The sequence below is a fragment of the Bubalus bubalis genome, chromosome 13 (assembly GCF_019923935.1).
Source record: "Bubalus bubalis isolate 160015118507 breed Murrah chromosome 13, NDDB_SH_1, whole genome shotgun sequence".
In the NCBI taxonomy this organism is placed as follows: domain Eukaryota; kingdom Metazoa; phylum Chordata; class Mammalia; order Artiodactyla; family Bovidae; genus Bubalus; species Bubalus bubalis.
Genome location: NC_059169.1, coordinates 70,725,486 through 70,751,466, shown reverse-complemented (window position 1 = coordinate 70,751,466; position 25,981 = coordinate 70,725,486). Strand labels below are relative to the sequence as shown.

Sequence of the window (25,981 nt, the reverse complement as noted above, 5' to 3'; positions counted from 1 at the left end):
GAAATATCCACATGCCTCTTGTGTGAACAAAAATAGATATGCCTCCACTTGGGGAATATTTAAATAAAATACCTATTATTAGTAAACATCAATTCCAGTGTCTCATAAGTATCTGTAAACATATAATTGACCGCTTATTGGTCTGTGTACCTATGTATGCTTCCCTAATGGCTCAGTCGGTAAAGAATCTGCCTGAAGTGCAGGAGAACCAGGTTTGATCCCTGGGTTGGGAAGATCCCCTGGAAAAGGGCATGGCAACCCACTCTAGTATTCTTTCCTGGAGAATCCCATGGACAGAGGAGCCTGGTGGGCTACGGTCCATGCAGTCACAAAGAGTCAGACACGACTGAGCGACTTAACACATGCCTATGTAATATAAAAACTGATCTTTTAAAACTAAAACCATTGATAAACTTAACTGGCACATTAATGAGTGCTTAGTGTATAAGGAAAGAATTTCATGTTAGCTGCAAAGTTGGCAACAAAGTGCCTGTATGTAACAAAGTACCCTATCTTCTTGGGGATGATTCACTGGACTAATTAAGGGTTTTGGGAGAAAAAGGAGTTTGGAACTGTTTTGAAGAAGGGAAATGCTAATTAAAACCTTAGTGATAATGTAAATATTAAGAAACCTGAAATATAGTAAGTCTGTGGAGCAGTGGAATCCTTCATGCACTGCTGGCGCAACTATTTTTGGAAGTGGCCTGGCAATATTTAATAAAACTGAAAAAGTGCAGACCCAAAACCTAATATAATATTCTTCTAGGTAGTTCTCCTACAGAAAATCGTATACGTGTATACAAGGGCACATGTGCGTGCCTGTTCATTGCTTTGTAATAACAAGAAAACAAGAAGTAATATAAATATCTAACGGAGACATGAATAGGATTTAGAGGGTTCATATGATAGAATGCCTGTGTGCGTGCTGTCACTTCAGTCCTGTCTGACTCTTTGATACCCCATGGACTGTAGCCTACCAGGCTCCTCTGTCCATGGGTTTATCCAGACAAGAGTACTGGATTGGGTTGCTGTGCCCTCCTGCAAGGGATCTTCCTGACCCAGGGATCAAGCATGTGTCTCTTATGTCTCCCGCATTGGCATGTGGGTTCTTTACCATTAGCGCCACCTGGGAAGCCCTCATATGATGGAATGCTAGAATATGATTACCAGTATTCCATTGTATGAACCTCTACTATGGATAAATCTTAAAAAGTAAAAAGGTGCATAAAACAGCAAATTAGAGGAGGGATATTATATATGATCATTATATTAATATAATGATGCCACTGACGTAAACTGGAAAAAAAAGCCTTACAAATCAATAGTTATGTATCAGTACTAATATTAGATATATACAAACATGAATATTGAACAAAAATGAAAAAGATACACCACAAGTTTAGGGAAAAATTAACTATAAACATGTTTCTTTTTTCAAAAGAGCTTCTGATGCAACATTGTAAATCTGTCAGATCTTGTATTCAGAATATTTACAGAACTCTTAGAACTCAGCAATGAAAAGACAATTAGCCCAATTAAAAACTGGGCAAAGGTTTTGAATGCTCATTTCTTCAAAGAAGGTATGTACATGACCAATAAGTACATTAAAAGTTGTTCAACATCATTAATGTTTCAGTAATGTTTCATTAATGTTCAGTTCAGTCACTCGGTCGTGTCTGACTCTTGGTGACCCCATGGATTGCAGCATGCCAAGCCTCCCTGTCCATCACCAACTCCTGGAGCTTACTCAAACTCATGTCCATTGAGTCAGTGATGCCATCCAACCATCTCATCCTCTGTCGTCCCCTTCTCCTCCTGCCCTCAATCTTTCCCAGCATCAGGGTCTCTTCAAAACAGTCAGTTCTTTGCATCAGGTGGCCAAAGTATTGGAGTTTCAGCTTCAGGATCACTCCTTCCAATGAATATTCAGGACTGATTGCCTTTAGGATGGACTGGTTGGATCTCCTTGCAGTCCAAGGGACTCTCAAGAATCTTCTCCAGCACCACAGTTCAAAAGCATCAGTTCTTTGGCGCTCAGCTTTCTTTATAGTCCAACTCTCACATCCATGCATGACTAGTGGAAAACCATAGCTTTGATTAGACGGACCTTTGTTGGCATTAATGTTCAGTTAATTTAACTAATGTTGTCATTAATGTTTAGAAAAATGCAAATGAAACCATACCCAGTAAAATGGCTAGAATAAAAGTCAAATAGTAGCAAGTGTTAACAAAAACATGGAAAAATTGGAACATTCATACTGTGCTGGTGAGAATGTAAACTGGTGTATCCACTTTGAAAACAATATGGCAATTTCCCAATCAAACATGCAGCGATGATGTGACCCAGCAGTTCTTCTAGGTATTTACTCAAGAGAAATGAAAACATGTCCATATAAAAATTTGTACAGCTTTTTTATTAAAGCCCAAAGGTGGTAACAATCCAAATGTCCATCAACAAATGAATAAGCGAAATGTGATACAGTGTAATGTTATTCTGCCATAAACTGTAATGAAGTATTCCACAGTCTAGATAAAAGATTAAATGCAAAACAAAAAGAATCCTAATTAAAGGAAAAGTTAATTGTTTTTGAGGGTCTGCTGTATGTCAGGCACTGTGCTGGCATTTTACATACAGTGTTTCTGTTAATCCTTCAAAAACACTACATTTTAGAAGAGCACACTAAAGTTCATGGAGTTTAAATAATTTGTCTAAAAACCACATTTATTAAGCAATAGAGCAGAATTCCAGTATAGAATTGTCTGATTCCAAATTCATATTTTTTCTATTATAGTGCTTTATTTCTAAAAAAGCAATTGTGAAGACAGATGACCCTAATAGAAAGTATTTTCTGTTTATCACATATTATATTGCATACCTTGTATTCTAGCTTAGCATTGTAATTGGCTGTAACTAATTTCCCTTAATGATTCATCCGTATATCCTCAGCTCTGCAAAACGTGCCTAATGTTTAGTATTTGCTCATTAATTACTTGTCAGTTAAAAGAGTAAATGGTTAACAGATCTCAATTGTTTCTCTATATGCTGGTATTCTTACCTGAGTTTAAAAAGTCCTTCATAGGACTAAGAATTAAACTCAAATTCATTAGTTTGATAGCTGCCCTTTTATTTACAGTTATTAATCTCTTTGTAGACTTCAGCTGAAATGTGTTACATCAGCCAGCCCCCCTACAGATTGACAGGATCCAGTGAAGAACAAAGCATGATTCAAAGTTCTTAATAGTGAAGTCAGCTTAATAACATTTTGATGTTTAAGTAGTTCATACTTGTTTGTGAAATCAATTTCCTGGCTTAATTTCTTAGGAAAATCATATAATGAATTTAAATTTAGATGTAATAAGATTGGGTATCTGCATTTTATCAAGGTAAATAAATCCAGAAATTAGTTGGAAATACAATTTTGGAGTTTGGGGAATCTAGAGCTATACTCAGTAGCCATTAACTACATGTGGCTATTTAATTAAAATTAAGAGGATTAAAGAAGATGAGTTCTTCATTCTCACTGGTCACATTCCAAATGCTCAGTAGCACTTGTGTACATTTTCAGGCCATGTATAGCCAAATATAGCTACAGGCTATTATCAGACAGCACCATTATAGAATACTTTCATCATCACAGAAAGTTTTATCAGCTAGCCCTGTTCTCAAAGCCAGAAGAAAAGATTTAGGAGCTATTTAGAGACTGAACAGTAGTTAATTCAGCAAACATTTCTTCATCTTCTGTAGTCTCTGCGTATAAAAATAAATAGACTGAAGTAAAGGGCTCATGTGTGTTGTAGCAGAGTTGACAACATGCAAACAAGTGAATACAGTCATGTACTAAGTATTTTAATGGAAGGATATACAAAGTGCTATGTCTCTAATACAGGAATTACCTAACTCTGCTTTAGGGTGTCAACTTGTTGAAGGATGAGTAGTGTTTCCTGAAGAAGAAAGTAGTTCCTCATAGGAAAATGTCAGCAGAAGTCAAGTGTGTATCAGATAGTGCTGGAGAATAGTAAATAAATCATAGGCCAGGAAATGAAGATGATGAAACTTCTGACTATGGAATACTAGATTGAACGGAATAGAGCAGACGGATAGCTGAAAAGCTATAGGGCGGTCAGTACAGGAAAATATGGAAAGTAAGAGGCAGGCAGGTGTCCAGCATCAGTTCAGGAGAAATCTTATAAACATTGTGTCCAGTGTATGTTCTTTCTCTGTCCTGTAAATTTGTGCGTTTCTCCTACGCTAGAGGGCATATCCTTAAAGCAAAATAGATCTGCCCTGATAAAAATAATAAAAAATTGTTCACTCATTATTGTGTTTCCTTTAAAATACACGTAGATATTACTAATAAATGACTATGCCCTGACATTTGGATAAAGTTTGGCACTTTTATGTAGTAGTTCAGATTCCAAGGTGGTAAATGTCCATTTGAAATTGCCTCACTTTAAGTAGTTAATTGATAAGTTTTAAGTCCACTGCACTGGGAGTTTACCTTAAGAGAAAGTTTGTTTGAATGGTGTTGTAAAATGAAGTAACTTTTCAGTAACGACAATAATCTCTTATTTTACTTAAAAAAAAAAAAAATCTGCGTCGGACTAAATGATACCTCAGGTTTCCTTAGCTCTGACTTTCCCCAGGCTGTATGCCCTGTTTGTTTAGAGGTATTCATGTCAGGCTTCCTGATTTCTGTTATCTATCAATGCATCTTGGTCCTTCTCTTTCCTTCTCATTCCAGAGATGTCTTTTTCTGCTGTCTTGCTTTTTTTGAAAATTATTTCTTTCTTTACCTGTGGCGGATTCATTTTGATATTTGGCAAAACTAATACAGTTATGTAAAGTTTAAAAATAAAATAAAATTTAAAAAAAAAAGCTCTAAAAAAAATAAAATAAAATAAAAGCAGTAGAACAAAAAAAAAAAAGAAAAAATAATTTTACATTTGATCCTCTTAAATTTTATCTGTTTTCTTCCATAACTTCACCAAGCCACTGTATTTTTTTTTTATTATTTATTAGGAAATTTAAGAAATGTTCAATGTTAATTACATTTTTTAGATTTTTCTGGTCTTCATTAGTGTATATACTAAGCATGGTTATAACTTTAATCAGGGACATTTTCATTACACTTTTTTCTGTTACATTTATGTACCATTTTGTATTAGTATTTGCATGTATCATCATGTTGTTGTTAAGTCGCTCAGTTATATCTGACTCTTTTTCAACCCCATGGACTGTAGCCCTCCAGGCTCCTCTGTCCATGGGGTTTCCCAGGTAAGAATACTGGAGTAGGTTGCCATTTCCTATTCCAGGGATCTTCCCAAACCAGGAATTGAACCCACATCTCCTGCATTGGCAGATGGATTTGTTACCTCTGAGCTACCCGGGAAGCCCATGTATCATCATAGCCTACTTGTAAAAATAATTTAAAAGTCTCCATGATATGGCATTATTTACAGTCATTGTCAACTTTAATCTGCCCTTTGGTGGTAGCCATCTTATCCAAAACATATATTTCAAGCATATGTTTTATCTGTTATTCAGGAAGTAATATAAATATTAGTAATATTTAAGTTCAGAATACTTAATGCTCAATAGCTGTATGTATCTCTGTTCAAAATGGTAAGAGAGCTAGAAGTTAACTATTGGCAAATATTCAGGCAGTTACCTTTATCAGTTGTCCACTCACCCCCTGTTGACAGTATTAACTGAAACCAGGCATTAAAAGCATTTTCTCTAAAGAGTGACAAAAGAAAACTGCCCGGCTGATCTGTCCTGCGAACTGAGTGAGGTCTCAAGCATGGCAGCATGGATACGGGGATGTAAGAAATGGAAGAAGCTGAATGGAGAAGGGAACTTATTCAGCAATTTTACAGAGAGTAGTGTAACTGTCAGATCTGAACTCTGGTTTTCTAAAGGGGTTAGGAATTAGAAGGTCAGCAGTGCAGTGTCTTTTTTTATTCCCTTACTTTTGGCTTAAGTCTGATCTCCAGAAAAGTGAAGTAATTAGTTTTTTCAGCAAATGTGTAGTCCCCATTTTCCTTCCCTATTAAATAGCATACATCTACTCTCTTGCAACATTTAACATCTTGATATGCAGATTTGATCTGCTGTTCTTATAATTAATACTTCTTCCCCTCATTTTAAGGTTATTCTGGTACAAGTTAACCCAGGGGAAGCATTTACAATAAGAAGAGAAGATGGACAGTTTCAGTGCATTACAGGTAAGAATGGTAATTTATTATCTTTTGAGACAAGAGTAAAGTTTATGATAACATACAAGTGTTGTATGCTTGTGGTTTCTTCCTTTCTTTCTGACTGCCACCACACCAAGGCACGAACTTTCCAGACTTTATGGCTTAACTATTGTAGTAGCATCCTAATTAGTCTCTTTCCCAGGGTTTCTTGGTTAATATACTGTAATGGTCTTCATGTCACTCCCCTGCTCAAAAATCTTTGGTGAATCCAGTTCAGTTTCCTTAGTCTTTTTGAAAGATCATTTCATCATTCTTGCTTGCTTTTTTCCCACTTTCCTTTCAATACTGTTTTCGTTTAGTCTTGCTAAGTTGGCTTATCTGCTCTCTCTGAACCCTTTTTATATTGAATACTTTCTGTACTGTTCTTATCTACAGTTTATCCATATCACCACTACCTCCAGCCTATCCAAGTGCTTCCAGGCTGAGCTCAGATCTTATCTTTAAAAGGTTTTTTTATAAAGACCCATCATTATGTGTACTCATGTACTGGTTGGTTGAATTACTACATAATTCTTGTGTAGTAAAAGAATTTTGGTTGTGTAAGTTCCAGCATTCATTCTAACTGAAGAGTCCTTGATTCCAAAGTAACCTGTTAATTAAACTAAAATCTTAGTTAATTTTGGAAGTGAGTACTCTGAATGAGAGTCCTAAATTTGACAAGTATACCTGTGCAGAGGCACATTTCAAAGAGTAATTGAGCTAGTGAATAGTTATTGCTCCTAATAGACCTGTATAAATAGGATGCCCAGTAGCTAATTTACTAATTCAAATTCCTAATGAAATAAACACTTGTAAGAGAAACTTCCACTAAACTTCAAAATTTATAGAAATAATGATGCTGTCTTTAGCTTGGTATATAAAACCTTACTTAATAAAAATGTTCAAGGAGTATTCGCTTCCTTCTGTTTTGATTTCTTAACAACAAAAACTGTGTCATTTTTACTTTTGATTCTCTGTGCTAAAATAATGCCTTTTGCTTAGTAGGTGTGCTGTTGATATTTATTAAAACTAACTGCTAAAATATTTTTAAGTATATTGGTATGCTTGTTTGCCTTGGTAACCACTATGTACTGAAAATATATTTTTATACTCAGAGGTATTTTAATGCCTTAGAGTTTTCAATATGAGCACCAATTAAGATTGCATGGTAATATGGAAATTTTAATGTAAAAATATAAATGTAGTGAGCCATAAGTAATGCCTATATGTTAATCATTTAGCCAAATCCTGGATTTCTGGCTATTTTTTTATGATTTGACTCTCACGTGTAAAAAAAAATTGTTAAAGTGAATTCAGGTTTGTTGAAAGCAGTAGCTCACCTTACCTCGAGAAGTCAGGAGCTAATCGACAGTTCCCCGGTGTGTTGATTCCGCGCCCCTTCACCCACTGGAGTTAGTATGCCATTGATGCTACCGCTGCCTCTAAATCTTCCTGCTTTCCTTTTCGTTTCCAGGTAGCTCTGCCCAGCTTCTCAGTAGTTACTGGTGTGTTTCACCACTGTTGCTGCTGGTGTCTCTTTCTAGTCTGCCGGTGGGAGGTTGCTGGACCCTTGGTGCTCCTGCTGCCATCTAACTCAGAGAGTGACCAGCACTGTTGCTCCCGGGCGGTTATTGTCAGCACCGCTGTTCCTGTTTGTCTTCCCTTTACTGCTGCTGCTCTTGATTACTGCTTTTCTGCTCTCACATTCTCTCCTCATACACCTGATCTTGACTCTTCCTGCCTTTATAGGGGCTTCTGACGTTAGGGAACGTTTGTCCCCACCAGGAAGTACCACTCTGTTCTCCATGTGTTTTGGGATTATGGTGAGGATAAGCACACACGTGGTCAGCTCTTTCGTATTTGCCATCTCCTTTGCAGAGCATTGTGTTAGTAAGTCTCTCCTAAACTGAGCCACATGACATTTAGGTCCTTAGTAAAACAACATTTTGTTAAATACTTACAAGCTCTGTATCCCAATTATCCCAACTCTGTTACCCTAGAGTGAGTTCTCTGCACTCCAGATGTTGGCACTTCTGGCCTCTGTGTTCTAGTCTGAATCCTTGTGCTCGTTAGGTCTGTTCAGAATGCTTTTGTCTTTATAGTTTTACCTTTGCTAGTAGTAGCTCATAAATGAAAGCATATACAGAATTTTCCTTTTGGCTTCTTTTCACTTAGTATAACAACTTTGAGGTCCGTCCGTGTTGTTCATGTGTCATTAGTTCGCTCGTTTTTATTGCTGAGTTGTGTTACATTGCATGAACACCCACATATTGTGTCTGTTTAATCATTTGTTGAGGGACCTTTGAGTTGTTTCCAGATTTGGGCTAACATAAATTAAATGGTTGCGAATATTCGTGTTTTAAATAAGGGCCGTTTTCTCCCAGGATGTCTTTGTTGGGGATGGGAGAGGAAGATTTCATCCAAGTAGGATCCCTAGTGACCTGCTCTGATAATCTAGAATCCCTGAGACATGTGTACAAACTATACCTTAGGCCCTGTGAATCTTGTTAGATTTGTCAGATCTTTGATATTAAAAATGCCTGAAATTTATTAGAAGTTAAATGTCTGTTTTATATATCATGGTCACTATATTGTTTGCTATATTACTATAACTCACAGAATGAAATATAATTTTTCTTACTAAATTCACAATAAAACTTTAAAGAAATATTAATAACAAAATGTATGAATTACTTAATGGTGTATTTTTAAAGGTACAAGTCTGGGAGTAGGTCAGCCTGGGTTCTGGGACTAGTGGGTGGGAGTTAAAGGAAAACAGATTTAGCTTAATACAAGGAACAACTTTGTAATAAACAGAGCTGTCAGAGAGACTCAGGAGCAATCAGTTTCCCATCTGCCTTTGTAGGTGGTAATGCATCTACTGAGTCTTCACTTGATGGGGCCATTAGCAGGTTTAATTTCTCTTCAGTGGATGGTTGGAGTTAATGCCTTTAAAGGTTCTTCACAAGTCTAAAATGTTCTGATTCTATATCCTTCAGTAGATTACTTAAATTCTGCCCATTATTTTGCACATCTGTGAAATGAGGATGCACTAGTGTGAATTAGATTCAACAATTTTTCTACCAGCTCTCAATTTTTTAGATATTCATAATTATGGTAATATCTTATGCCATATCTTAAATTTATTTTAATAATAAGTAGATCAGGCTTCAGCAATATATGAACCGTGAACTTCCAGATGTTCAGGCTGGTTCTAGAAAAGGCAGAGGAACCAGAGATCAAATTGCCAACATCCCCTGAATCATCAGAAAAGCAAGAGAGTTCCAGAAAAACATCTATTTCTGCTTTATTGACTATGCCAAAGCCTTTGACTGTGTGGATCACAATAAACTGTGGAAAAGTCTGAAAGAGATGGGAATACCAGACCACCTGACCTGCCTCTTGAGAAACCTGTATGCAGGTCAGGAAGCAACAGTTAGAACTGGACATGGAACAACAGACTGGTTCCAGATAGGAAAAGGCGTATATCAAGGCTGTATATTGTCACCCTAGTTATTTAACTTATATGCAGATTACATCATGAGAAACACTGGACTGGAAGAAGCACAAGCTGGAATCAAGATAGCCGGGAGAAATATCAATAACCTCAGATATGCAGATGACACCACCCTTATGGCAGAAAGTGAAGAGGAACTAAAAAGCCTCTTGATGAAAGTGAAAGTGGAGAGTGAAAAAGTTGGCTTAAAGCTCAACATTCAGAAAATGAAGATCATGGCATCACTTCATGGGAAATAGATGGGGAAACAGTGGAAACAGTGTCAGACTTTATTTTGGGGGCCTCCACAATCACTGCAGATGGTGATTGCAGCCATGAAATTAAAAGACACTTACTCCTTCAAAGGAAAATTATGACCAACCTAGATAGCATATTCAAAAGCAGAGACATTACTTTGCCAACAAAGGTCCGTCTAGTCCAGGTTGTGGTTTTTCCAGCGGTCATGTATGGATATGAGAGTTGGACTGTGAAGAAAGCTGAGTGCCAAAGAATTGATGCTTTTGAACTGTGGTGTTGGAGAAGACTCTTGAGAGTCCCTTGGACTGCAAGGAGATTCAACCAGTCCATTCTAAAGGAGATCAGGCCTGGGTGTTCATTGGAAGGACTGATACTAAAGCTGAAACTCCAATACTTTGGCCACCTCATGGGAAGAGTTGACTCATTGGAAAAGACTCTGATGCTAGGAGGGATTGGAGGCAGGAGGAGAAGGAGACAACAGAGGATGAGATGGCTAGATGGTATCACCGACTCAATGGACATGAGTTTGAGTAAACTCCGGGAGTTGGTGATGGACAGGGGGGACTGGCGTGCTGTGATTCATGGGGTTGCAAAGAGTCGGACACGACTGAGCGACTGAACTAAACTGAGATCAGTATTCCAAGAATTTTTTAAAAGACCACTGATTATCTTTGGACTAAGGGCTTTTTTTTTTTTATTACAAATATGACTGAACTAAATGAAGTTTTAAGGTATATGGAAATTATAATTAAGTCAAGTCCAAACCATATGTAGTAGTCTCTTTACCATATGATTAGCTGTTATTTACTTTTTTCATAATTTAACAAACTAAATCATGGAGAAGTTATATCTTTTATACATTACTTAGGAAGGCTTAACTACCCTTAGGAAATACTCTAAAAGCATAAGTAACTATGTGGTGGAAACCCATTATTAAAAAATTTGTCCTCTACATTTTTCCTTCTAAAATGAAAATATCAGTTTTGCTGCTGCTGCTAAGTCGCTTCAGTCGTGTCCGACTCTGTGCGACCCTATAGACGGCAGCCCACCAGGCTCCCCCGTCCCTGGGATTCTCCAGGCAAAAACATTGGAGTGGATTGCCATTTCCTTCTCCAATGCATGAAAGTGAAAAGTGAAAGTGAAGTTGCTCAGTCGTGTCCGACTCTTAGTGACCCCATGGACTGCGGCCCACCAGGCTCCTCCGTCCATGGGATTTTCCAGGCAAGAGTGCTGGAGTGGGGTGCCATTGCCTAGAGAGGTTCAAAAGACTCATTTTGAAATATTAATGAGTCTTGTTTTTTAAAATGAAACATAATGGATCATCCATTCATAAATTCAGCCCATTTTAGGTTAAGTGAATGATTCATCCTGAGTACTTTGTGTAATAGTCCCAGATTGTCCCTAAATGCTATTAAATGTTACTTTTCAAGAGAAACTGTGTTATATATGACTTAGTTAAGATAAACCTGCAATGTTTATGCTAAAAAGGAAAATTCAGGCAAATTAAGTTGTCTTCAATTCTTTATGTTCCTAATGAATAAAATATTGTTAAAGTTGTTCTCTTGAAAATAGGAAATCTCAACCAGTTCAGTGAGTTCTTTTTTTTTTAAGTGAGAAAAATCTCAATTAAAAAAACTTTAATGAGTGGTGATGGCAAAAGGAACGTAAGACCTAGAAATATAATTGCGTAAAATAGCTAGCAAGGAAATGAGAATCTTAGTCCTAGAGCCGTAAGAATCTCAATTCCACCACAGCCTCATGAGATTGGAAAAGGACTCCAGCCTCCAGATGAGAACACACCCTAGCCAGTACTTTGATTTTCACTTTGTGAGACCCTGAGTAGAAAACCCAGTTTATACAACACACGGATTTATGAACTACAGAACTGTGGGCTAATAAATGGGTGTTTCTTAAAACCACTGTTTGTGCTAATGTTAAAAGAGCAATAGAAAACTATGACAATAATAATGTGAACATTTTTTCTCTCATGCGTCATGTTCAGAGGTCTGTTAGTATTTGTATGGAGTTCTTTGCCCCATAGGTAGTAAAGGAACTCAGGTTACTTCCATCTTGATCTGCCATCCCTAGAATATTACACTCGTCTGCATGATCCATGGTGGCTCACCACCAGTGTTCATGGCCCAGACAGAATGGAAAAGAGGAAGAGAAGAAGAGATAAAAGATATGCCCTCTTTCTTTAAGGACATACTTTGGAGGTTATACAGGTAACTTATGCTCACTGGCCATAGCTTAGCTGATCATGTCTAACTAAATAAGAAAACTAAAAGTTGCCTTTGGATGAGGTGCCCATGGATCCAGCTAACACTCAGAAGATTATTACTATGGAAGAAGTGAAGAACAAATACCAGAAAACAACTGATAGATGCCACAGGCTATTTTAAATAATAATAATAATTGAAAAGCTTCAAAGATCCTCCAAAAATAATTACAGTGTTTGCTTATGGAGTGGGGTGCATAAAATTGGGAGCAGGGATGAAGGGAAAGTTTTTCTTCTCTTCTTTTTTATACTTTTTCATTTTTGAATCTTGTAAAATAAAAGAGTTGTATATAAGAACCGCCCCCCTTTCTTTTTACCCAAAAGATACTTGTCTACCTTCCCTCAGCCACGTTTTACCTGTCCCGATGTGATTAGTATTTCTCCACTGTTCCTCCTTGTCCCTCTTGAGATTTTCATCATTTGGAGTTTGTTTAGTCAGTGACCTCAGCCCAGTGGAGGCCATGTCAAATATATATATACACACACACACACATATATATATGTATATACACTGCATATACATATATATATGTATACCTTAAGTATATAAGGTATTTTTAAGTATTTGATACATTCTGATATATTTTACAGTAATAGAAAAAGGTCATTCTACTCTGTTGTCATTGCACATGCACAATATTTTAACTACTTTTTAGGCCATATCAGTACTTATTTTGTGAGTTTTTAATTATAGCAGAGCCTTACTACCATTTATAAAGTTGAAAGCATGGAGTAGTACATTCTGGGTTTGAAATACCTATTTTGCCAGTTGACTTTCTAATAAGTTGAGTACTGTTGGTATGAAGCAGCTTCTTCCTACATGAGGAAACCAAGGCTGATGATACTGTAATTTATCAAATGAATCTGACTAGCTGTATAAATTGGGGAAAGTGAAAATGTTAGTTGCTCGGTTGTGTCCAACTCTTTGCAACCCCATGGACTGTAACCACCAGGCTCATCTGTCTATGGAATTCTCCAGGCAGGAATACTGGAGTGGGGTTGCCGTTCCCTTTCCAGGGGATCTTCCTCCCCCAGAGATCGAACTCGGGTTTCCTGTATTGCAGGCAGATTCTTTACCATCTGAGCCACCAGGAAAGCCCTTGATAAACTGGAGAAATTTTCACAAATAGCCACATTAGAGAGCTATACTTTCTAACTGGATTTGATTAAAACTTGTCACAGAAATCTGTTTAAGTATGTATTATACCTAACTGACGGAGAAGGCAATGGCGCCCCACTCCAGCACTCTTGCCTGGAAAATCCCATGGACGGAGGGCCTGGTGGGCTGCAGTCCATGGGGTCGAGAAGAGTCGGACACGACTGAGCGGCTTCACTTGCACTTTTCACTTTCATGCATTGGAGAAGGAAATGGCAACCCACTCCAGTGTTCTTGCCTGGAGAATCCCAGGGATGGGGGAGCCTGGTGGGCTGCCGTCTATGGGGTCGCACAGAGTCAGACACGACTGAAGCGACTTAGCTGCAGCATACCTAATTGAGTAGTTTCATGCCCTTTTGAGCACGTTACTGTGAAAGTCGCTCAGTCGTGTCCAACTCTTTGTAACCCCATGGACTATAGAGTGCATGGAATTCTCCAGGCCAGAATACTGGAGTGGGTAGCCTTTCCCTTCTCCAGAGGATCTTCCCAACCCAGGGATCAAACCCAGGTCTCCTGCATTGCAGGCAGATTCTTTACCAGCTGAGCCACAAGGGAAGTCTTTTAATAAGCACATTAGTCCCACATTGATTTGGATTCAAATTTCTTTACAGAAATGTTATTTTCCATATTTGTTTCTGTAACTACAAGTTTGGCCTTCCTAAAGCATGACTTTTTTTATTATTATGCTAAAAACAAACTAAAAAACCTTGCCTTCTTTCATTTCATACAGCATAGGGCTCTTAGCCTCATTTTCTAGGCACTCCATCAACTCATTCCAGTCTTTCTTTCTAGTTTTAGTTTCAGAAATTTCTACTCCAGATATACTAGAATTAGTAGATACTGCAGTTTCTACCCCTGGAGAAGAGCATGGCCACCCATTTCAGTATTCTTGCTCGGAGAATCCCCATGGACAGAGGAGCCTGGTGGACTTCAGTCCATGGAGTCGCAAAGAGTTGGACACAACTGAACAACTAAGCACAGTACCAGTCTCCATATATTTCTTACAGAGACCCCTCTCATACCTTTGTTTACATTGCCCCTTCATTAAAAATTACGTAAGAGTGTGCATTCACATGTGTACACACAAGAGCTTTCTGAATTTTTTGCAATTCTTCAAAACGCAGTACAAACTAGTTCCCCATCTCTTGAGATTCTTTCTGACCACCCCAGGGTTAAAAAGTACTCCTCAGTTTCCTTTTCCACTCATTGTCTGGCCTATATCTCTAACTTGGCATATGTCTTTTATTGGTTTATATGTCACTTACTGGTTTTTGTCTTTTTTCTGTTTTAGAGTCCACCACTAATCATGTAATTGAGTTCTCATTGTCTGACAGCATTGTGGTGTGTACAATTAATCTTATTAAACCTTAACAGAGTGAGAAACTTGAGGTTCATTAGTCTCATAGCTAGTTACTGAAAGATCTGGGACTCAAAGGAAGGTCTTTCTGACTGTAAAGATTATAATTTTCATCCCTCCACCAAGGGATCAGACTCAACAGGGAAGTTTAAACATGCAGGTGTCTAGACCCACATTAGCCTTTCTCAAATGATTATGGTACAGACCATATTGTGTCTAGATCTCCTTTCCTTCCCCATTAGTACCTGGAACTGTCCCTTGCATTTATAGAAACTGTAAATGTTATTTGACTTATTTTAGGAATAAGCAACAAAGTTGTCTTTATTTCAGCACTTATTTCTAACTGTAAAACCAATGCTTTATAGAACTGCAAGTAATGGTTAAAAGGGCAGAAAGTGACTTATAATTTAATTAGCATGTATTATACTATCTAATGGTTATTGAACAATTACTGTACCAGTTCCTTTTGTAAACATTCTGAATGTAATTAATCTATTTAATTCTCCTATCACCCCTGTGAGATAGCTATTACTGCCTTCATTTTATGGACAAGAAGACTGAGACCTAGGTTAATAACTTGCCCAGTTTCGGGTGACTGAACAGCTGAGCTGGGACCTGAACTCTGGTAGTCTGGTTGCAAAATCCACACTTTACAGCCATTTCTCAAACATAAGTATCTGAGATGGCACTCTACTCATGACTTAACAATAGTTAGCTTTTCTCAACCACATACTTTTTTCCGAAATATTTTCATATATTTACTACAAGTCATTCAAAATTCTATTCTAGAAACGGGAGTGTCTTATTTCAAAAGATCCAAAACCAAATTACTATACCCTAAGAACTTTATAGATTCATCTCTGAACCCTAAGACCAACCCTATCAAAAAGTACAACATAGCTTTATGTATGTTGTACTACATGATGCTAGGGGGGGGAAAACCCTCTTACTTTTCATTGTAAGATATAATTTTTTCCTCAGAGCACTGAGAAAGCATGTTTCATTTCATTTATTGATCTTCGAGGAGAGAATCTACCATAAGAACTTTAAGGAGTAAATAGTACTGTATTTTATATATTGGGATTCCCTGGTGGCTCAGACAGTAAAGTGTCTGCCCATAATGAGGGAGACCCAGGTTTGATCCCTGGGTTGGGAAGATCCCCTGGAGAAGGAAATGGCATCTCACTCCAGTACTCTTGCCTAGAAAATTCCATGGATGGAGGAGCCTGGTGGGCTACAATCCATGGGGTCGCAAAGAGTCAGACACGACTGAGCGAATTCAAACTCTCTAAATACTAGAATTTGAAAAGGTTCTTTTTCATTTATACTTGAGAAAGATCTTAATTTTTATTACCCTAAAATGATGGGGATGGTTGACAGGAAGATTTGTATCTTTCAATTCTACCTTCTCATCTTTTGGGGAAGAAATTTTCATCAGTTGGATTTAAGTATTTTTGCTAAAGATGATATTATTAGAGTGTTAATTAAGCAGTCTAACTTAGTATGGTGTAAGGCATATGCCTTAAACTTTAACCTGGGGCAAGGTGTTCTTGTTAAAATACCTTTCTGATTAACTGAAAACCAGAAAATCTTTTTCCAAATCATGTAACTGAAAATATTTACAAAATAAACACTTAAATTTAGCCTTAGTGAACAGAATGTACTGAAAATAATTTAGAATCTTCCAGTGCCCTAAATCATTATAAGCATTAAAACTGTATGGTGGTATAGCATAGATTATTTAGAAGATTGAGTTGCTGAGTCTAGATTAGGATATTAGGTTTCATTTAAAAGCCATTCTTTTATTTAGCAAATTATTATGAACTCGATATGAACAGTCACTATTCCAAAACTCTGGGGATTTACTGGTGAGTAAGATAGACCCTATCCCTGCCCTCCACAAAGTTTGTGATCTCGTAGGGAGATTGTCAGTAACATGAGACAAGGGCTGTGGTGGAGGAAAACAGGAAGGGTGCTATAGAAGCTCTGGTAGGAACATCCAAACCAGCCCAGGGACTAGGAAAGACTTCCTGAGGGACACACAAGGATAAGCTCTGGTTTTGCTTTTTATCTCCCCAAAATGGAAGATTAAAAAGATTATTAATTAGTAGTTTTGTTTAATCAGGACTTGAATCTTGAAGTCTCTTTATTGATTATATATTACTGAGTGTGTCAACATAATTAGCTTTTTTGTAATAAGGAAAAATATTACTTTTAATGAGTACATATGCATCAAAAGTAATTTGAGCACATTTCCTTCAAGTGCCTGCCCCTATGTGGTAGGATTATAGGAATGTCTTTCCTTGTTTATGTTTTCTGTATAACTTGATAATTTTGATGAATATTAATTGCTTAAATAACCATATAAATGTTGTAACTCTTTTAAAATTTAGTCCTGATTTTATTTTATAAAATTTAGAGTTTGGGTTTTTTTTAAGCTGAGACCCTGAGCTTATTAAGGAAAATGGTGGACCATTTTGGTGCAGATAAGTGATTTTTTAACTAGTGAAAGCTAAAAATATGGGACATACCAAGCTTACAAGTATATAGTATTAATAATAGTCTGACAATTTTTGAAATCAAGGGGGTGGAAAAAAGAAATGTGTAAATTTGATACCATAATTTAGAACTGGCTTAAAGAATTCTGACATTCAAATGGACAGATATGAACCCAGGGCAAAAACCATTAAACGTTGAGGATTTTTGTCAGCCCCAAAAAAGTACCAGTATAAGTAGGCTAGTCCGTATTTATGAAAGGAGAAGTGTTTGTTTGGATCCCCTCTATTTAACCAAATCATTCTGTGAAGGGATGCTAGAAAAGGAACATGTATTGACTACAGACCTACTTTGTGCTTTGCATTCTTTTTCTTAACCTTATGTCAGAATGTCTAGAAAGATCACTTTCCTTATTAAAAATAAAGACCAGACTCTCTAAAGTTAGCATCACTGGAAGGATCTCCTGGTGAGAAGAGCAACTGAATACAAACTGATACAGAGAGTTATCTTATTTTAGCCCTGTAGTGACTGCAACCACGAATTTGGACTCAGGGAAGTGTTAATTAAGCAGTCTAACTTAGGCATAAACATTTCTGTTTTTTTGCCCCCAAAGCGTAGCTGGGACAACACAAGGCTACAATCTTCAATAACATTTGTATAAAGTTATAAAGAGACTACCATGAATTAATTATATAATCTGATTTATATATCCTTTTACCTATTGCAGAGACTGTCCCAGGAAAAAGAAAAGATCTTTTCTGGCTCCTTTCTTTATATGGCAACAATATTGAATGTGATTTTTAGTACCTACCTAGATAATAAAGGGCTGGAAAAAATCATTCTTTCACAATTCTCATTTTCCTGTGTCACAGCAGCTAACACGAGGCATAATTTCATATCTAGTACAGACCCTTCTTATATTTATAAAAGTATGACTTTGCCTCTGACTGTGGTTATGGTGTTATATTAAGGCACATCCACACATGCTGCCATTAACCGTAAGAGTCAGGCAACAACATAATAAGGGTGGTGGGAGAAGTTTTCCTTGCAAGTCTGTATTAGTTTCTCTAAGGCTCCAGAGGCAAAGTTACTGTCTGCCAGAGTCATAATTTTAACATAGGACTCTGATCTCAAAATATGTGCAGTAACATTATTTAAGGATGTTGATTCACTTTTAGAAGGTGAACTTTAGTCAAATCCTGTTCCCATTATTTATGGATCAGCAAAGTTCTCTTGTCTTTGACATCCTCTTCTGCTTCATTTTATCATATAATCCCTCAATTTTGGGGGAAAAACTCTTTATCATTACAATGAAAGATCATATTTCAATATTTTACTTAATTTTTAGTCTTAATATGTTGGAATTTCTCACCATCCTGTTCTCAGTCTCCCATGCTTGGGTGTTGTCGGAATACAGAAGACATGATACCTAAAAGTGTGTGCATGCTCTCTTCCTGGAAAGAGACTTTGCCCAAATCTCTAACTATTCTGAAGAACAGCTCATTCTTGACAGCCATTTGAAAGACTTAGACCCTGCCTCACAGCATAGTGGGGAAGAAAGGCAAGTAATCTACAGTTAAAACCGAAAGGGTGATATGTACTATGATGGAATTAAGTATCCCCAGATATATGTGGGAGGCCAGAGGAGACATACCTAACCCAGCTAGGAATATTTGTTGAGTACAGTTCAAAGGGTTGCACGGAGTCAGACATGACTGAGCGGCTGGGCACACACATGTGCAGGAAAAAGCTTCCCAGGTGGCACAATGGTAAAGAATCTACCTACCAGTGCAGGAGATGCAAGAGATTCGGGTTTGATCCCTGGGTAGGGAAGATCTGGAGGAGGAAACGGCAACCCGCTCCAGTATTCTTGCCTGGATAATTCCATGTACAGGGGAGCCTGGCGGGCTACAGTCCTTACGGCCACAAAGAATCAGACACAGCTGAGTGACTGAGGACACAGACAGGCATGTGCAGGAAAAGATGATGATTAAAGAAATAGTTGTTTAGCCAAGAGGAAAAATAACTGAGAAATATCTTAGAAGTAGAAGGAATAGCATGTGCAAATGCATAGCATGTGCAAATGCATAGCACAGAGAAATTAGAGGAGACTGAAAAGGTATGAATAAAGAAATATAATGGAAAACAGAATACACTGAGGAGTATCTGAAAATGAGACTAAAAATGGAAACATAGGTGCTTAGTCAACCCGAAGTCAAACCCACGTCTCTTGCATTTCCTGCACTGGCAGCTGAATTCTTGACCAATGTGCCACCTGGGAAGCCCCATAGGGTGTGTTACAAATACCTTTATAGCATGCTAAAGAGTTCAGGTGTTATCCTGAAAGGACCAAAGAGCCACTGAAGGATTAATTTTAAACAGGAAAATAGCAACAACAAAAGCAAATAAGTAATAAGGATAAGACCTAGGCACTCAGTGTGGAGGGTAAGAAGAAACTAGAATGATTTACAGATTTCATAGTCAGTTGAGCATAAAGATAAATGACAGTGTCTTTCACTGTGCTGCAACATATACAAGGAAGAAAAAAAAATTGGTTTGGGTAGAAGGATAGGGATGATTAATTTATTATTGAGCATGTTAGGTTCAAAATGCTTTTTGGTTTTATAGCTCTTTCTCATAAGAAAGGTTTGTAATGTGTCTTAGGGCTCTCCAGGAAGTCCCAGTTTGATAACTGCTGGTAAGGGTGTGTTGATAAGAATATAAATACAAACTCTGAGATTTGATAACTTGAAAAACAAATTCTCTTTGATATAGCTATTTCACGTCTAGTAATTTATCCTGTTGACATACTGATACATCTATGAATTATGTTTGTGCAGAGATGTTCATTACATCATTGTTTGTAATAGCAAAATATTGAAAATAAGTTGAGTATCAGTAGGGAAATAGTTAAATTATGGGACATTGTTATGGTGGAGTACTATGCAGCCGTTAAGAGACTGGAGCAGCCTGTGCATATGCCCACATGGAAACCTCTCTGAGCAAACTATATTATTAAGGTGCAGAACAATGTGTGTAGTGTCCTGTCACTTGTGTTTTTAAAAGAGTAGACACATAATTGCTTTTGTATGCATTAAATACCTCCATTAAGATTTATACACTCGAAACTAACACAGCATGGTTAATCAACTATACAGCAATAAACGCAAAACTAACACAACACTGTAAATCAGTTATACTCCAACAAACACTAAAACAACAACAACAACTCACCAGCCTTTTTTACGTTCTCATAAAAAGCACCATAAGTTGAGGAAACAACATGAAAACAGGTTCCTGAGAGCTTGGGAAAGACATGGTTTCATGTTAGCCTGATTATGTCAAACAGTGATAGAAGGAAACACCTCCAGCTCTCATCTCCTTCCGGCCCTCCAGTTCTCCTGGGAAGTGACAGTCCTTGAGGAGAACATGAGAAATGAGAAGGAAGGGTGATGCTTTACGTGTAGAGACCAAGTTCCTTTTCAGAAGAACCTGAACGTTGGAATGTGGCACATCTCCAGGGATAGGTTCTGTTCCTGTTACAGGAGATGAAATCTCTAATTCCAGGTGGGTACGCATAATTCAAAGAGAAGGTATTTTGAAACCTGATACATGGTTATTCTTAATAAGCTATGTTTTCCAATCTGTAACTATAAGAAATTAATATTTGGATGCCAATAAAACTGAAAACAGGAACTGCTCAAAGAGGAAGGTGACGGTGGGAAGAAGACTGAGGGAGCAGCAAACACTGAGGCCACGGAGTAGTGCTTCACATCTAAATCTGAGTGTTGTTTGTTAGGCATGTGTTATATAAAATACTTAGTGGTGGTGTAGTCTTCAAAAGATTGGTCTAAAGAGCCTGGCTATGGAGGCCATTTTCCAGATAACTCATGTGGCTGGCAGAGCCTTAACATATGTTTTAAAGGTCCAGACCTTAAACCACAGAAGCTGTGAGGAAACTTAAAGATAAATATAGAGTCTATATGTGGGAAATCTATAATTAAAATAAAAAAGTTAAACTGTTGTATAAAAAGGACTAACACAAGCCTCTTCATCAGCAGCAGTCCTGATTTAATGCAGTCTGTACATGTTGGATGATGGGTCTGCCCTGCCATGCAGGCACTATTTTTTTTTTAACCTCTGTGGCCTTAATGTTTGATCCTTACAGGATTTGCGTCACTGATCCATATCACTGCCTGTGTGATGTCAGCATGTGGGTGTGCAGTTAGTGAGACCTAGTTAACCTCATGTGCTGTAGTAAATCCCAAGCGCTATTTCCTACTAGGATAACAAAGAATGATTCATGGTTGTTCACATTGGACTGGTGCTAAAAATAGTGATGTTCACAACCTGCTGCATCCACGCACATTAATATCAGAGCCTTAGTAGCTTTCTAAACAAAAGCCCTAAAAATAACTCTTGTTTAGAAGCAGGTGCTTGCTTGGTAAACATATCTACTGTTTTCTATCTATATACAGCTTGATTTAGTGCTAAAGATACATTCTAACCATAGTATGATAGTCATTCTTCATGCTTTTCCTACTTGATATGCTTGTCACTGATACATCTGAATGCTTAGCAAGTCTGATTATAGAAATTTTTAGTTACCTGTTCACAGATAAATGAAATTACCCATAATTCTGAATCATCCTTAGACTCCTGATTTTAATAGTCTACTTCATCCAGCCTTAAAAAGGAATAATAAATTTTCAAGGAAAAGAAAGGCCCCTACAGCAGTGAATAATAATTTCCTTGATCTTTTTTCTTTAATCTCCTACTTCACTCTTGTCCCAGATTACAGTTGTCACACACTTCTAATGCGCGGGATTAGTGTTAGAGTCCATACTTGCAAGGACCTTTCAGTTACACTAAGGAAAATATGATAAAAAAAAACACATACAATCAAATTACAGTCGACTAACTCAGTTCCGTTCCAAGACTGTGTAGGCTTGTGTTGTTTGCCAGCCTCATGTGAAAAAAAATTATCAGGTGTTTTGTAACCTTAACAAATAAGCATCGCTTATTAATAGGGTGACCTTATGTCCCATTTTGTCTAGGACAATCCCAGTTTATTCCTCTCATCTTGATATCTAACTGGTTTAACATTTGTTCCAGACTTTTCATTTTTTAACAGAGTATAATTAATAGTTCCATTAAAATAAGCTCTGATGTATATGATCAGCCATCATTTTGTGTTGCCAGTTTCTGCCATGATCTCCTCTAAGCAGCTTGTCTATCTCTTGTTTTTACTTTAACTTGTGATTATACTTAAAGGCAACTAGAATAAACCATTTCGCTTTTCGTGACCCCTGTCAGAAGTAAGTCAAGCATGGCAGCTAAGGTACCTAGTAGTAGAGCAGAGTGGTCTTTGATAAGGAGGGCTAAGGACAGAACTCCTTCCAGTCTCCTGCCGGTGGCCACAGCAGTATGTGTTGCTCATGCCCCTGATGGCCACTTGGTGTCACCAGGCCTCCAGTAACCCTCTGCAAACATTGAGGCAGTGTTGAGAAAATAAAAACCATGAGCCTTTTGTTTGTTAAAATTGTCATATAATCAGGTACAAAAGGGAAAATGAAAAATGTATTCACCACTGCAAAATGTTTTCCTGTAGTTGAGGATAGTGGGGGGATAGAGCTGAATCTTGTTAGGAGGGTACTGAAGACAGACCTCATGCTTCCCAGGTGGTGCTGGTGGTAAACCAGACAGGAAAAGGAGCACGTCAAGACTGCATATTGTCACCCTGCTTATTTAACTTACATGCAGAGTACATCATGAGAAACGCTGGGCTAGAAGAAGCACAAGCTAGAATCAAGATTGCTGGGAGAAATATTCAGTAACCTCAGATATGCAGATAACACCACCCTTACAGCAGAAAGTGAAGAAGAACTAAAGAGCCTCTTGATGAAAGTGAAAGAGGAGAGTGAAAAAGTTGACTTAAAGCTCAACATTCAGAAAAGTAAGATCATGGAATCCGGTCACATCACTTCCTGGCAGATAGATGGGGAAACAGTGGAAACAGTGGCTGACTTTATTTTGGGGGGCTCCAGAATCACTGCAGATGGTGATTGCAGCCGTGAAATTAAAAGATGCTTACTCCTTGTAAGAAAAGTTATGATCAACCTAGACAGCATATTAAAAAGCAGAGGCATTACTTTGTCAACAAAGGTCCGTCTAGTCAAGGCTGTGGTTTTTCCAGTAGTCATGTATGGATGTGAGAATTGGACTATAAAGAAAGCTGAGCGCTGAAGAATTGATGCTTTTGAACTGTGGTGTTGGAGAAGACTCTTGAGAGTCCCTTGGACTGCAAGGAGATCCAACCAGTCCATCCTAAAGGAGATCAGTCCTGGATGTTCATTGGAAGGACTGATGTTGAAGCTGAAACTCCAATACTTTGGCCACCTGATGCAAAAAACTGACTCATTTGAAAAGACCCTGATGCTGGGAAAGATTGAGAGCAGGAGGAGAAGGGGACGACAGAGGATGAGATGGTTGGATGGCATCACCGACTCAATGGACATGAGTTTGGGTGGACTCTGGGAGTTGGTGATGGACAGGGAGGCCTAGTGTGCTGTGGTTCATGGGGTCGCAAAGAGTCGAACATGAATGAGTGACTGAACTGAACTGAAGCAGACCCCAGTAGAGGAGGAAGTGGAGATCAGATCAAAACTAGAAGGGGGGAGATAGCTTTAATACAGTGTGAAAGGACAATGATTCTTCAGAAAATAGAAGAGGTGAGAAGAGTTTGTAAACATTGAAAGAGTTCAATTTTATGCTGAAATATGTAGTTGAGGTTGAATTGGGGGACATCCTTAAAGAGTGGTGGGGATCTCTGATAATCCCTGTAGAAAACAGCATATAAGTTTATTAGCCAGGAATAAATTCCTGAAAGGATTCCTGAGCAGTGCTGATGGCTGAGTTAAGGTTGGATATAATTAAATTCATAAACATGCCAGCCCACATAACATTTGATTTCTACAGTTCAGGTCTATGAGAAAATGGTTAAATCTGATTTATTAAAATTGGGTATTTTTAGTGAAGGCAAGGTAAAAGGAAGACATGGATGGGAAAAAAGATCAGGCCATGAAGACACAGGTGGATCAGGAGAAATAGGAGATCACTATGAGGAAGACCTGATGTCGTAGAAGAAAGACAGCTAGTGAAATGATAGATACAGGGACCAGAGACTGAAACATGAAAGTTTTAACATTTCAAAGATGAGATCCTGTAGTGGAACTCTAAGTGATAAATTCTAAGATATATCATTGAACATGCATTACTAAAAACAGAATAGAAGAGTTCAAGAAAGGTATAAGTTAGGTTTTCTTGGACACGGAAGTCGTCTTGCTGATGGGCAAGAGCTGGGAAAAACACTGTGAACATGGTGCGGAAGTTCTCAATAAATGACAGCAGTGAGAAGGGGCAGAGGGTAGTGTGTTACCCTGTGTTACTATGGCATGATCTCAAGGGAAAAGAAACCGAAGCATGAAACAGTAACAGTAGTGCGCTGGGAAGCAGCCCTCCGGTGTCTGGAGCCTGCCTCAGGAGAGAATGAGAAGCCACTGCTCCCACCAGCTACTGGAAAAGCTGTCCTGGAGGCGAGCTGGGTTTCATTTAAAGAAAGCCCATGAGCAGGTGTTCTGTGAAAACGTTGAGGATCTAGGGGAATTTATAACAAGGAAAATGTTCCAGTGAGCACAATGGGAAGAAATAAGAAGATCATCCGTTAAAGAAAGTCGAGAAACGGAAACACAGCTGTGTGAGAACATGAGCCAAAATGAGGAAGTGGGCTGCCGGGACTTGCTTTTTGTTTAGGGGCTAAAGATCAGAGGCATGGTTGGATTTACTGGGAGCCTGAATCCAACATTTATGAGAAGATTCTGTTGAGACCAGGAGACTTTTAGGTATTAAGCTATGCTCTTCAGGGCAGCTTTGCCTTTTAGTGAGACTTAGAAGGTAACAATTATCCTTCCCCACTAGTGAGAATGATACTTCAGTGTCTTATCTCCTCTGAAATGTCTGGCGTGTATTTATTGAAACCTCCAGGCTATCCCTTGCCAGTTCTTTTCCAGCTTTTTGGAAGACTGAGTCTTTGAACATGGTTTATATATGTTTAAAATATTGCCTTATTGTTAAAATGATCCTGGCTTTGTCTCATTGTGTGCTCTTGGCAAGTTACTTAATTGCATTCTGCTTCAATTCCCTTACCTATAAGTGATGCCTATTTCAGTTATTGTGAGGATTGAGTTAACACATGTAAAACATTGAATAGTACCCTGTCCATTATTACTTTCTCAAACGTGTGTGTGTGTGTGTGTGTGTGTGTGTTCAATCATGTCTGACTGCGACCCCTTGGACTGTAGCCCGCCAGGCTCCTCTGTCCATGGAATTTTCCAGGCAAGAATACTGGAGCAGGTTGCCATTTCCTACTTCAGGGTGTCTTTCTGACCCAGGGATTGAACCCATGTCTCATTTGTCTCCTGCATTGGCAGGCAGATTCTTTATCACTGAGCCACCTGGGAAGCCCCATAGTGACCATTCTTATAATAATAACTATCATTTATTAAGTGGTGCCAGCCAGTGTACTTGGTACTTTAAATTTATCTATGTATAACACATGTATACCTGTGGCGGATTCATTTTGATACTTGGCAAAACTAATACAGTTATGTAAAGTTTAAAAATAAAATAAAATTTAAAAAAAAT

The 25,981-nt window shown here is 38.0% G+C and overlaps 1 protein-coding gene across 8 annotated transcripts in view; it reads left to right on the top strand.

Moving 5' to 3' along the window:
- The window catches only part of FNDC3A (fibronectin type III domain containing 3A), a 114,209-nt gene that overhangs the window by 35,049 nt on the left and 53,179 nt on the right, over positions 1-25,981 (top strand). For all 8 annotated transcript variants that reach the window (XM_006063594.4, XM_045162477.1, XM_006063592.4 and 5 more), the window contains exon 3: positions 6,150-6,225. In XM_006063594.4, the coding sequence (XP_006063656.2) occupies positions 6,150-6,225 (76 nt within the window). The remainder of the gene's footprint in view (positions 1-6,149; positions 6,226-25,981) is intronic.